We start from the raw sequence: 14,394 nt of genomic DNA, 5'->3' as shown, positions 1-14,394 counted from the left end.
GGTGCCATGACCATCACCTCTCAAAGGAGGTGAGAGTCCAGGGGACCTTAGCATTGAGAGGGGGTGGAGAGCAGTGAGGAGCCTGGGTAATGCCAGCCAGCACCCGACTCTAGTCTGCCTGTCTCCATGGACTGGGCATGGGGCCTGGCAGGAGCAGGACTGGACAGTCTGTCCCCGGGGGCTGGGGGGGTGTCAGATCCCTCTTCATTGTCACCAGCTGTCACATATACTTGCACTCAAGGATGAGCAAGGAGAACAGGAAGTAGGAAAGATGCCTGGAAAGGAGGGGCAAGCACGTGGGCTCTTGTAGGCATGCCGAGGTCCTCCATCCTGAATTCCACCCAAGAACAGGAGCAGGGTTTCCTGTGTACATGGCAGTGCTTGGCCAGCTTCCTGTTCCCCAGGCCAGCAGGCCTGAGCTTCCTGTCCCCGCGTCCTCACTGCCATGCTGCACTGTGTCCCTCTGAAACTGAGCTGAAAGAAGCCCTCCTCCCGGACATGTGTTCTGTCAGGGTATCTTAGCACAGCCACAGAAGAGTAACTGTCATAAACATACTTCTCTGAGTATCTGCCAGCGACAACTCTGTTCAACAACAGAAGTCAGTAAATAGGTGATGGTTGGGGTTGTCCAGCTGACAGACTCCACAGCCACCAGGGAGGTGGGCCCCTGTGCATACCTGAGGAGGTCTCCTTGACTGCATTCACGGATGTGGGAAGACCCACTCTCCCCGCCCGGTGCAGGGTTCCTGGATGATCTGAAATGGACGGATGAGCCAAGCAGCAGCATCTCTTCCTGTCTCCAGAAGGTGGACACCATGTCCAGCTGCTTCAGGTTCCCACTGTCTTGGCCTTGAGCTTCTAAAATAACCCCTGTCTCCCTCAAGTTGCTTTGTCACAGCAACACACATATAAACTAAGATAGAGCATGAACATGGAAACTGCCCTATATCTGAAGAAAACCCTTAAAGATTGTAAGATAATGGTGGGGGTGCCTCATGCCTATAATCTCAGACGGCTGAGGTGGGGGGGCTGGCAGGAGTTTGAGGACAGTTTGGGCTGCCTAGTGAATATAAAGATGTTCTGGATTATGATAACAGGTTCTGTCTCAAGGAAACAAAATAAAATCAGAAAATAGAATTACAATGTACATTGTTCCTCCCATACTTGACATTGTCAGCTGTCCTGTGTTACCACTTTAGGAAGAAATACAAACAATAGCCAAGTGTGCTCTGAGGCAGAAATCATCATACACTGTGTGGGGTCACTGGTAACAACAGGGAGGGAAGTGCACGCTACTCCAAAGACATCGGAAGCACGCACATGTCTTCACCATGCTAGGGGGATGTGGGAAGGCTGCTCAGAGGCCTGGCCGCTCAGGGCCCTCTGGGAAGATGTGGGAAGGCTGCTCGGAGGCCTGGCCGCTCAGGGCCCCTGCCTTCTGCCTTCCTTTCTAAGGTTCCAACTCAGCACAGGGAATGGGTTCTATGAAATGATCCATTTACTAACCCACGTATTTCCATTGAGCATCAATGTTGGGGTGGGACACAGAGCACCAAGAATTATTTCATCACTTTTGTCATCTCTGTGTGTGTCCTGTGTATGAACATATGTAGGAGTGTGTGCCCACACATATGTGCACATTCATATGGAGGCCAGAGGCCCATGTTTGTCATCTTCCTCTGTCCCTCTCCCCCTTCTGCTCTGAGATAGGGTCTCACTTCCCCAGCGCTGGGTTTACAGGCAAGCACCCCCACTTCTGACTTTTTACATGCGTGTCAGGGTTCTGAATTTAGGCTTCTTGGTTGATGATAAGCATGCTGCTGGCTAGACTCTTTCCCAGACGTGATTCTTATGCAGTACAGTCAGTTGGAGAATGGGGTGGATCAGGCACATTCACAGATTCTAGAATGCAACAGGGACAGGGGACACTGCAAATGAGATTGGGAACAGCAGGGTAGAGTGATTTTCTGTTCTTCCCCAAGGGGAGGAATTTTTCAATTTTGTATTTCAGAATAGGGAGAACATGAAAATTATTGAAAGTAGAGAAAAGAGGGTCTGTGCAGAATAGTGATGAAGACAGCAAGGAAAGCCCCGTGGGAGAGGATAGCCTTGAGAAGAAGGAAGAGTGCCTTCAAATTAGGGGTAAGGGTGGAGAGAGCCTGAGTGGGGAGGCAGGGCTGTCGTCAGCAGGAAGAAAGAAGGCACAGTCTGTGGCAGCATCCTGACTCCCAGTCTGCTGAGAAGCCTCTCGCTGGCCCACAGGGAAGTTCAGCCTGACCCCCAGTCTGCTGAGAAGCCTCTCGCTGGCCCACAGGGAAGTTCAGCCTGACCCCCAGTCTGCTGAGAAGCCTCTCGCTGGCTCACAGGGAAGTTCAGCCTGACTCACTCTGGAGAGAAGGCTCCTGACTAGCCCACAGGACAAGTTCAGTGACAGACTTGGGGACCATGGGATGATTGGGAAGAACAGCTACAGAGACCACAGGTCCACAAAGGAACCTGCCTGGGGCAGTTGACTGAGTATCATGCATTTTAATGAAATGGATATAGGAATTGTTTGTTTGTATTACTGTCTCCAACATTATGGCAGCTTGGCACAGAGGCAAAGAGGTTCAATGTGGCTAGAATGGGTATGTTATAGAAATCAAATAACTTTAATTTTTTTAAATGTATATATCTCTATGTGTGCACTCATGCATGTGTGTACACACACCCATGCATGCAGTACCCTCAGAGGTCAGAAGGGGGCTTCGGATCCCCTGAAGCTGGAATTACAGGTGATTGTGAGCCACTAAGCATGAGTACTGGGAACCCAGCTCAGAACCTCTGTAAAAGCAGCCCGTGCTCGTAACCACTGACTCATCTCTCAAGCCTCTCAAATAGCTGCATGTGATCTCTCATTGCAAATGAACCAAAAAATGCATAATTGCAGATTTCACTTTATCAATATGCTTTCCCCCTTCACTTTTCATGGTCAAATCAAGTAATGAATTCTAAGAAAATACAGGATATTCCTGTACTTCAAATGTTCTGCATGAAAGAGGGGCTATAAGACTTTCTAAGGTTTCTAGTTAATTCTTGCTTCTCATGCATTATGTATTTTTAGGTTGGAAAAATTAATAGCATCCTTTTTGGAGGACAAAGATCCAGAAAGTAGACTAGAAGTTGATGCCGATATGCGCAAAATCCATTACTGTTTTCATCATTTTAAGGTAAATTTCAATGTTTCTCCCAGTCATAGCCATGTCCTGCCATGCTCCAACTGCAATAAAAGCTCTTCCTGTTGACCAGCTCTAGAAATACCAGGACCCAGCTTCCCACATGCAGAAAACAGCCTGGGTGGTCAAGTAGGCTTTGACTATCACTGGGCAACTACAGTCTGGGTGTCTAAGCAGGCTGTAACTATTGCTGGGCAGCTACAGCCTGGGTATCCAAGCAGGCTGTGACTATCGCTGGGAAGCTGCAGGGATTGTTTATTCTACAAATAAACTCTGGCCATGGAGTTTTAATTCTTTTTCCAGGAGTCTGTCTGCCTTGTGCCCAGAATATGTCTATGCTAAAACACACAAATGTGCACTCACACACACGTGAACATAAAAATATGCACACACACACATATTCAAACAGTTTCAAGATGATTGTGTCCAGGCTTTTTCCCCAGTATTTTGGTTTATCTGAATAATTTACTAATTCTCCTCAGCCTCTGAAGTTTTGCTTTTGTGATAAGGGGGTAGGAATGTCACCAGTTTTCACTTGTAATTTTGCACACTTTGAGAAGATACTGTGAGATTATGAAGCATTTTGTACCTTTTCTGAGGAAATATAAACAAACATCTATTTACCTCAGATAAGGCACTAACAGACCAAAGAAATGATTCTGCCAAGTCTACTTGAGGGAACCAATTAGTTTATTGAGGTTACAGAGGATTGATGACTCCAAGGCACATGCTTCTTTAAAACATCCCACCCCAGCAGGGGCAATGACTCAGAAAAACTGCATAGGCTAAGCTCCCTAGCAACTTGCAGGCCACACTACAAGAGTCTCTCCATCAGTAATTGTTGTGAACCTTGTAAGTTTCAGGAACTTCCTGTGCCTTGGACGTTTTATTTGCTTTTTGTTTTGCTTCTTGAGTCATGGAGCCTCCATCCTCACTCTGGAAGGGAATGCATCAATTTTGAGTAAATAGCTTCACATCAAGGGTTGGGGGGGCGAATCTAGAGGAGATACTATTTAAGGAGGATTTACCAGTTTAGAAGGGAGAGATGCTAAGGGAGAGGGGACTGGAAAGGCCGGTAGAAGGAGGAAAACATATCTAGCCTATACAGTAACAGCCTGAAAAACAAGAGTAGAAGAGTGGCCACATTCTAAGTCTCTTTGCTGTGATGCTGTTGCTGGCACACTCAGTAAGCTCTAACCCCAACTTGCAGAAGCTGTTGAGTGAGAAGAACACCATAAAGAACACCACCTCCTCTGAAACCACCCGCCAAGCCTGCCAGGAGCCATTGGAAGGTGAGGAATACACAAAGCTCCGAGACCTTCTCAAGCAGAGGGACAATGAAATCAGTATCCTTTCTGTGGGGCGGGGTGGTGTGTGCGAGACTCTAACTCACCGGCCTGGCCTGGAAGGAATATGTAGATTTCCCATTTCCCACTCCTGGTCCCATGGCAATGCCCCAGTCCTCAATGCCCCAGCTGATCACAGCTGCTTCACACTGGGAAGTGTCACTCCCACGAATCTCAAGCAGACATCTGACGTTAGCATTTTAGCTTGTTTTTTTGTTTTGTCTTTGTTTTTGGTGTGTGTGTGTGTGTGTGAGTGTATGTGAGTGTGTGTGTGTGTGTGTGTGTGTATGTGTTCACACATGTGGAGGTCAGAGGACAGTCAGTGTTCTCCTTCCATTACATGGAACCTGGGTACTGAACTGAGGTCATCAAACTTCGTGGCAAGACTCTTGACCAATGAGCCATCTCTCAAGCCCTTGATGTAGTTACTCTTCCAAAGACTTTTTAAGCCCTTGCCTGGTATCATACCATCTCTTAACACTAAGTCTTTTTCAAATATATTCTGGTTGCTCTGTGATGGGCTTTGTATTTTGAGTCTAGAGCCAATAAGTTAGCTGGTTAACTTTAGCTAGCTGACCAGACACCATGCTAACCACAGCCTTACCATGGCCCAGAATTCGTGGCTGGTGTGTGGGTGAAACTCAAAAGATTACTGAAAAAAAATGGTGTATGGTATTTAGTTTATGAAAAGCAGAGAGCTGGCTTAGATGTAACTTTTTATTTAAAAGCCAAATCTCTTGTCCTGAGTCCCACATACAGATGCTCCGGAATTAGGCAGTGAGCAAAGATTGGGTGTTCAGGATAGAATTCTTCTTGGCTCTCAGAGGCAGTGCCTTCTGGGTGCTCAAGGCAGTAGCTGCTGGTGGGCCCAGGTGCTGCCTCCCTGTGCAGACAGGAGTGATCACTTCTAAAGAGTCCCAGCTGGGGAGAATAGACCTCAGGACTCTAGGACAGTTCCTCAGTCTGTTCCTTATTTTTACCTTTCAATCTTCTTGTAAAAGATTTGACATTTTCATGACATTTATAGCCTTTAAACACTCACAAGAAATAATTTTTGCCAATTTTTATGAACATATTTTAGTCATTTAAAAAATTACTAAGACACTTTAAAGTGCAGATGTTGTGCAAAATACATAAAGTCTTATCTGCACAGGGGTAGGGAAATGGTTCAGTGGTTAAAAGTACACACACTGATCTTTCCTGAGCTGGAGATGCAGGCCTGGGTTCAGTCCCCAACATGGGGTTAGGTACCCTTGAACAGTATATCATGCTGTGTGTTCGTGTTTTATATTTTTTAATGTGTAGAGGAGCTAGAAAAATGGCTCAGCAGTTAAGAACACTTGCTGCTCTTCTAGGGGATCCCAGTTTATTTCCCAACTCATGCCCAAGCACCCCATCAGGTGGTACACAGTCGCTTGCAGCTCCAGTTCTGGGGATCTGATGTCCTCTTGAGGACTTTACAGACACTAGCCCTCATACACATTCCTGAGCACGCACACATACCACACAATCACAACACACACATGCTCACACATACAGCAATGCACAACACACATACACAACACACACATGCACACACAACACACATACATAGAGAGAAGCTTACATATACACAAATAATCCACACAAAGGAAAACCAGTAGAAAGGAGGAAAAAACCAACCCAAACAAAGTAGAGGAGCTGTCTCATTAGCTCCAGTCTCTAATTTTAGTTGAGTCTTAGCAGATCCCATGTCAGAGTCTAGTCAGTTTTAGCTACTTTATTATCCAGCCAGCAACGGTGAGTCCAACTGTGAATTACGCCCTTGTCTCCCAGTGCTGCCCAGTGTTGTCACCCCTGCATTCCTTCCTCCTTCTTACCCCATCCATCTCCAGGGATGGCCTCAGGCCTGGCCCGAGCCCCAGTCTGGGTTCTGTTTCTTTTCTTGGCCTTGAGCCTAGACTGGGATCTTCCCCCCTAAATTCTCCTACCAACCTCTCAGTACTCGCCATGCCTTATGGACATCTATGCAGCGAGGAGGAATGAAATGAGATGTGACAAACGGGGACCAGTCCAGGCTGGTTTACATGGTTTATAGAGGAGTGGAGTGAGCGAGAGACATGTGTGCGCCCCCTCCCGCTCCCGCCCCGCTGTCCTCACCCTGCTGAATCCTGCAGGCTGCGCACACGGGCGGGCGGCAGACACCAGGTGCTTTGTACTGTGAGCAAGTCCATGCCACCCCTTCCCTCGGCAGCTCACATTCAGAATGGTGATATGACAGGACGGGAGGGCTCAGTGGGCGCAACCACTTACTGCCAGGCCCGAAGGCACAAGTTCAGCACCCGGAACCCACCAAGCGGGACTCGAGAACAAGGATGCGCTGAGATGCTGTGACCACCTCTTAATGAGGCAAGAAGGAATGGAAGCCACACTGGGTATTCTAGGGGAAAACCTGGTTGGCCATCCAGAAGTCAACACGTTGAAGTTAAATCTGAGGAGGAATATGGAAACCAGATTGTTTCTATGTTACATGTTCAAAACCATGTAAACCAGACTCATCCCCTCTGTTCTGAGTAGCAGTCTCCCCCCCTCTCCGCCCTGTTCCTGTGTTTTTTAAGACTCCTGTGTGTGAGTATGCAAGTATGCGTGTGCACACATGCTCTCCTGCATGCCAAAGTTTGATATTGGGTGTCTTCCTCAGCCACTCTGAACCTTATATTCTGAGACGCATGCTCGGACTGAACTTGGAGATTGACAGAAAGCCTCAGGTGTGGGCCTTTCTCCGTCCCACACCACGCATGGCAGCATCTCCACCCTCTGAGCCCAGCCTTCTGCATGGGTCCTGAAAGGAAGACAAAGTCTCGTGTAGCCCAGAATGTCCCCAAAGTCATTACGTATACAAAGATGGCCTTGGATTTCTGACCCTCCTTTTGGCCAAGTGTTGGGGTTCTAGGCACTCCACCTGCTCAATGTGGTACTCAGATGAACACGTCTTGTATGTGCGTACATAGGATTCCCCAGGGTTGGGCTCCTCACAGGCACATTTCCATCTCTAGCTTTTGATGGAGACATTAGTGCAGCTTCTAAAGAACTCATTAAAAGCCCAGACTCCTTTGTGTGCATTGACCGTATGTAGACCAACCTGTTGTGGATTCCCATGACTGATCCTCCGCCTGCGCCCCCAAGCTCCCAGGCCCTGCGCCCGAAGCTCCAGGCCCCACATCCCCAGGCTCCCAGGCCTGCACCCCGGGGTTCCAGCCTCCCAGACCTGTGCCCCCAGACTCCCACTTGTACTTGTCACGCAGACATTACCCAGCATTTGGTTTTCATTGTGCCACTATGAAAGGCTCATTACCTCCTAAGCTGCCCACAGCTGCACATGCAAGTCCAAGGAGACGCTACCTTCCTGTGGCCAGTCTGCACCAAAGTGCAGTAGTTGCAATTATTTGGTTGGAGGATAATTATTTCTTTTTGAATTTTTGTCTGATCACTGTCATCTGTCTGTCAGGAGCCACTAAATCCTTAATTCAGATTTCAGATATCCTGGTCAACATGTTAAAAAAGGAAAAGAAGAAAACCCAGGATGCCCTGCACTTATCGAGCATGGAGAAGAGTGAAGGCAGGCCACCCCAGAACTCACCCTTCACCCCAGGCTCCTCAGCCCTTAGCCAGACCCAGGACCTCAGCATCTGCAGGCGCAGATCCGGTTTGCTCCGCAGAAAAACAGGTAGGTTGACTGAATTTCCAGCTTCTTTATCACCTGGGACGAATTTCCACATCACATCCTGTTGTCTGAACTGCAAAGAGGAAGTTTCTGGTGATGTGCTTGGGAGAGGTTTTTTGTTTGTTTGTTTGCTTTGGATTTTGGTTTTTTTTTTTTTTTTTTTTTTGGTTTTTCGAGACAGGGTTTCTCTGTGGCTTTGGAGGCTGTCCTGGAACTAGCTCTTGTAGACCAGGCTGGCCTCAAACTCACAGAGATCCGCCTGCCTCTGCCTCCCAAGTGCTGGGATTAAAGGCGTGCGCCACCAACGCCCGGCTACGTTTTTGTCTTTTGTCTTTTGTTTTTGTTTTGTTTAGTGAAATGCCTGTTTCCCAAATCCATGCATGAATGGGGAGGAATCAGCCGAGTGTATTGTGGCGGCATTGGATGAGGGGTGAAATGGGTCTGGGCACAAGTAGAGGTATCAGCTTCAGAGGAGGGGACGCAGCCCTTCCTGTGACAGGTGAGAGAATGGAGTCACACTGCAGCACCAGTGTGACTATGTTGCCTTAACCCAAGTCAGCTGTCCACAGCCAAATGACTTCACAACGTCAGTTCAGCCTTTATCGAAGATGACAAATAGGATTCCACAGGGTTGGGCTCCTCACAGGCACATTTCCATCTCTAGCTTTTGATGGAGATGTTGGTGCAGCTTCTAAGGAACTCATTAGAAGGCCAGACTCCTTTGTGTGCATTGACCGTATGTAGACAGCCTGTTGTGGATTCCCATGACTGACCCTGGCCATGTAAGATAGCATTTCCTGTGTGTCTGTTTGCTAGGATGAACCACCTGGCATGTGAAGCTTTCCAAGGCATCTAGCCTGGGAATCATTTACAAGCCTGGTGCCGTGTCAGCTAGTGTTAGTTTTCAACTTGCTACAACCTTGTCTTGATTTCTCCGGCCTGGTTTTTGAAGTGGGAGGGCTGGCCCTGAGGCTGGCGAGCACTGGTTCTTGGTCCGAGTCCTGGCCTATGTGAGAGTGAACAAGCAAGGATCCACGCATTTGTTCTCTACTCTAGCCAGTAGGTGGGACGCTATGCTTCCCCACAGCAGCAGCTGGAATCGCAAAGAGATAAACTCTCCCTTCCCTGTGTTGCTTTGACCAGGATGTTTTGTTTCAACAGAAATGAAAGCAGGATAGCAGTAAGCAGCTACCAAACACAGCACCCAGTAACGTGGAGATGGATTTTATGACATCTCACTCCTGTTCTTCTAACCCCATGTCACCTTGCCTCAGCTAGTTCTTCCACAACACAATAGCATGAAGTCCAAACCGCAGAGACAAAGATGCGTTTGCACTGTTCATAGTGCGGATGGAGAACAGGAAGGGTGCTGGTTCCTCTCTGCCACTGATTTCCACACAGTCCTGCTACATCTGTTGCAGTCTGCAGCTGTCTGAGATCAGGTGGGGGAAGGACCTGGATTGGTGAATTCTTTCGTTAACTAATCCATCCTACATATATTTGTGGCGCATGTGCTTCATGAAATTATTGCATTTTAATGTACTGTATGTGATTATAGATACGGGCATGTGTGTGCCGCAGCCTGCATGTGGGGGTCAGAAAACAACTTTGCAGAGTCCAGGGTCCCTCCTTGAACCATTCAGCACCTGTGACTGAGATGGGTTGTTCTGTAGGCACCGTCATCCACTTCGCTGATTCGAGCACACACTAGGTTGTAAGCACGATGCTATTTACCACCCTTGAATATACCAGCTACTAGGCTGAAGTCTCACCTTGAATAATAACTCATCTAATCATTATCCTGTGGCTTAGGTTGTGGTTTTTCCCCCAAGTTGCAGATGAGGACATGTATAGACAAACACAGCTTTGACCTTGGAATAATTACAAACCAACAGAACAGAGTCACTGAGGGAACACACATTAGGTCTGTGTCAGAGACAATCAGAAAGATTTTCTGCAAGGGTCAGGTATAAGTGGGGAGAATAATCCAATACGAAGGAATCCATTGCTTGGCTGTTTGCCAAGCCCTCCTGTGGAGCTAGGACGTGGGAAGGGCAGTTGTGGCTGGCTTGTGCAGAACAGACTAACACAGCAGAAGGCACTGAGACTCATGGCCGATTTAAAATTCCTGCGTCTAGGTCAGAGCCTGGAGGTGCTAAGAGAGTGACAGGCACCTGGGTGTTAAGGAGCTGGGGCACACAGGGTATGTCAGGGTGAGCTGAACCCCAGATCTCTGAGTGGCTGGTGTTGATCTCTAAAGATGTGATAAGTGAGAACGGCCTCCCCTACCCCACAGTGATGGAAGCTTTGACCACTATGAGTGCCTGTCAGCATCTCAACTGCCGGAGCCCACACCAGCAGCTGGAATTGCAAAGAAATAAACAGAAGCAGTTTTCAAAGCATGGCAATGCTTGCTTGCTGCGTATTTCCAGTCATAGGACATTGGGAAGTCACAGAAAAAAATTCTCTTTCTAACCTCATCCTGTTCTTTTCTTTCTCCTGCTTCCCTCTCTCCTCCAAGGCAGGCCATAGAATCCAGACCCTCTCTCCAAATACCACTCATGAAACTTAGAAATGGTCCCTCAATCACCCATGTAAGAATTCTCTGATTTGCCGAGTGATGGCGACACACACCTTTAATCCCAGCACTTGGGAGGCAGAGAAGGGTGGATCTTTGTGAGTTCAAGACCACCTGGTCTATAAGAACTAGTACCAGGACAGCGTCCAAAGCCACAGAGAAACCCTGTCTGGAAAAGCCAAAAAAAACCTCTGGTTTACCTTGACTGCATAGATCATAAGACAGTGGAGGTCTGGCCTCCGCCGGGTGGAAGGAATTCCACAGAGAGGCCAAGATGCATGCGGGCACGCACTGCAAGTCAGCCTGTCATATCAGACCATTTCTATAAGGCTGTCCTCAGACCTAAACATGGAAGTAACCAATTTCCTTGTCTTCCTCCTGGAGACTTCTTGACCACATAAAGGTTGGCTTACATAGATCTGCTATGTTTCTCTCTTTTGTCATAGGGGAGTCTCTGGTGACTCGTATGACAGACAGGTGAGGAAAGGTATCCCACCCACCTGTCCTACACTGCTCAAACTAGAGGTTATTTTCAGTACCCAAGGGGGAACACCTTGTCTCGTAGAGGATGGAGCTCTGATTTATAACTGTCGCCTGCATGCAGAACTGACCTCAGGTTCACCATCCGACCCTAGCTGCAAAGCAGACTCTTTGGATGTCTATTTCTTCCCTCTGCGCCATCCCCGAATGCTTCTCCCTTCCCTTGTAATTATAGTCATCTTGTCCAGAGCCTCTCCCTCCCTTGATCTTGCCGTTGAGATGGACCACAGTCTTGCTTTGGGAACAAATCTAGTTTACTTGAATTGAAAATTGCTGGAAAACTAAAAAACAACAACAAGAAGAAAAACCTCATAGCGATTGTTTTCAGGCTCCAAGAACAAATGGGGCCGAAGCTTTGGAGAAGGGCCTTCCATCTGAAAGTGCTTTTGAGTTGTCCTAACTGCCATTGGCTGGACTTCCCGGAGAATTGTAAATGGGAGTCAGCCGACAAATGGACTGATAATGATCTAACCATTCGGAGAAGGGTTTGGAGGGGAATCAACTTTATTGTCTGGCAGAGACTACAAATAGGAATGAAAATTGTGGAGGAATCAGTCATGGAGCGCCAGGTAATGGGAGCCTTGATTATGCTTCAGATCCTGGGAGCCGATTAGACATTTATGACCACAGCGGCTTGTATATGAAAAGCTTATGTAAACTAAAGCAAATTAAAAAAAAAGTCAATAAGCTCGCCGTTGGGAGGCTCTTCTGTCTCAGGAAGGTGTGCCCACTTCTTTAGGCCATGCCAGAGCTGTTTCTAATGCAGGGTAGGTCACATTGACCGTCTCTGAGATGATGGCAAACGCGTGTCCCTTTCTTCCTCTCCCCTCTGACTATGCCGCACATGCGCACCATTGAACTGGAAAGTGGGGCTGAATTTATGGTTCACTGGAGAGCCCTGGAGTCCTTGTCCAAGAAGCGAGGCGAGGCTTTGGGGCCTCCACTTGCCATATGGAGACTAAATGTCTATTGCGGTTTCCTTGGAAAGATGAGAGCGGTTGGTTGTTCAGGCTCAGTTTGGAGAGTCACACTGTTCTTTTGTATGCTTGCCTAGCATGCACAGAGCCCTGGTGCCTGTCTGCAGCACTTTGTAAAGCCGATTGTGCGTGGCAAGGGCTAAAGAAACGGCTCAGCAGCTAAGAACTTGTGCTGCTCTTCCAGAGGACCCAGGTTCGATTCCTAGCACCCACACGGTGAGCAGTTCACAATGCTGTAACTCCAGCAGACATCCAGACACGGCAGCGGGCGTCTTTGATCCCAGGCTGGGGGGCAGAGGCAGAGGATCCCATTAGCTCTCTGGATAGCCGGCCTAGCTGAATGAGTGAGCTGTAGGTTCAGCGAAAAACCTGGTCTCAAGTAATAACAATAACAACAACAACAGTAATAATAAGGTAGAGGGGCCGGAGGGATGGCTCAGTAATTAGGAGTATGTAGTATTCGTGCAGAAGACCCAAGTTTGGTTCACAGCACCCATATTGGGTGGCTCATAACCCCAGTTTCGGGTGACTCAGTACCCTTTTCTGGCCTGTGAAACCACACACACACACACACACACACACACACACACACACTCACACCAAATTGTTCTCATGAGATCAAACCCTGCTGTTTTATCCATCTGGCACCGCCTAGTCCTCCACTAAGTTAGGAAGAAAAGATCCAGGAGGCAAATGGGGGCGGAGACCCACCTTGATGCTTACCACAGAAAACTCATATGTGCCCTTCCCTGGAGAAAATGCGTCTTTCAAATCCTATTTGAAAGGCATGTAGAGAAGGTGAGTGAACGAGACTGGAGATGGGAGCTAGTAGGGAGAAGGAAAGATGAGGCGTTTGCCCGCACACAGACGTCCGCTCTCATGCCTCTGCACTCCCAAACTTTGACCACTCCAACCTTTGGTGGGAATGGATTTCTGATGTTTGAGCAGCGGCAGTGGACAGCATGAGCTCATATATACCCTGTCCTACTTAACTCTGGCCAACTTGACACGATCTAAGTCATCTGGGGAGAGGAACCAGCCGCCCATCACATTGGCCTGTGGGACATTGTGTTGGCTAATGATGGATGGGGGAGGGCCCAGCCACTGTGGGTGGACCCAGCACCTGGGTACCTGGTGCTGAGTTCTGTGAGAAAGGAGGTGAGCAAGCGATGGGGAACAAGTCCGTAAACAGCCCCCTCCATGTTCTGCATCAGCTCCTGCCTCCAAGTTCCTGCCTGTTTGAGTTCCTGTCCTGACTTCCCGTAGTGATGGACTCTGAAAGCAAATTACGACAAGCCCTGTCTGTCTGACTCTATCTTTATGTCTATTTATCTTCCTATAGCTGTGTCTACTGCTTCTATTGGCCTATCTTCTCTGTCTATCTACCTGTTCATCCATGCACACGTCTATCTGTCTACCAGCTGATCTGTTTTGAAATCACCGTCTGTAACAAGTGCGTAGAGCTGTCATTTCATGAGGAAAAGCCCTGCATCATTCCTCAAAGAGTAGTCCATGGCTGGGGAGATGGTTCTTTTGGTAAATTGCTTGACACAGGGACTGACTTCAACCCCCAGATCCCTCACCTTATAGAAGTTCAGCCTTCCAGTGCCCACTCATAATCCTAGGACTGGGGAGGCAGCCCCAGGAGGGAGGACCCAGCAGCAGTCCGAGGGATGGGCTATTCGTTTCTGCAGAGATGGCAATCGCTCCGTAGCTTCATCGATGTGTGCCACTCCTCAGCTAGAACTTTACAAAACTGGTATTGCTTCCCCTGAATTGCAGGGTCTCTTCTACTGAGAGGCCTCCATAGGGCCCCCTGGAGGTGACACACAGACACTACAGCAGAAGAAATTGGGAAACAGGGAGGTTCTTCCAGGGTTCTATTGTCTTGGATCAGGCATGGAGCTAGGGGTGCTTAGACTTCCTAGCCAACAGTTGTTCTGTCCTTTCCCTCTGAGGGAAGGTCCTAAAATCCGTCTCCTGACCAGGGACAGTAATGACACCTGGCTTGTCCTGGAGTTTAAGGAATCCATCA

The 14,394-nt window shown here is 48.2% G+C and overlaps 1 protein-coding gene and 1 long non-coding RNA gene across 3 annotated transcripts in view; one reads left to right on the top strand and one right to left on the bottom strand.

Moving 5' to 3' along the window:
• The window catches only part of Kif6 (kinesin family member 6), a 290,945-nt gene that overhangs the window by 140,615 nt on the left and 135,936 nt on the right, over positions 1-14,394 (top strand). Inside the window, exons 11-13 of the mRNA XM_040729501.1 lie at positions 3,104-3,209; positions 4,426-4,561; positions 8,079-8,267. Of these exons, the coding sequence (XP_040585435.1) occupies positions 3,104-3,209; positions 4,426-4,561; positions 8,079-8,267 (431 nt within the window). The remainder of the gene's footprint in view (positions 1-3,103; positions 3,210-4,425; positions 4,562-8,078; positions 8,268-14,394) is intronic.
• Positions 3,919-11,176, bottom strand: LOC121133312. Of its 2 annotated transcripts, XR_005870139.1 has the most exons (4): positions 11,043-11,176; positions 8,181-8,337; positions 6,854-7,031; positions 3,919-4,151 (listed from the first exon to the last, which is right to left on the bottom strand). It is a non-coding gene; the product is annotated as an uncharacterized LOC121133312 (long non-coding RNA). The 2 variants fall into 2 exon arrangements; XR_005870138.1 differs by lacking the exon at positions 3,919-4,151 and having other exon boundaries at positions 6,625-7,031.

The sequence above is a fragment of the Mesocricetus auratus genome, unplaced genomic scaffold, assembly GCF_017639785.1.
Source record: "Mesocricetus auratus isolate SY011 unplaced genomic scaffold, BCM_Maur_2.0 Super-Scaffold_100021, whole genome shotgun sequence".
Lineage (NCBI taxonomy): Eukaryota > Metazoa > Chordata > Mammalia > Rodentia > Cricetidae > Mesocricetus > Mesocricetus auratus.
Note: the sequence above shows the minus strand (reverse complement) of the source record. Positions and strands in the feature narration are given on the sequence as shown.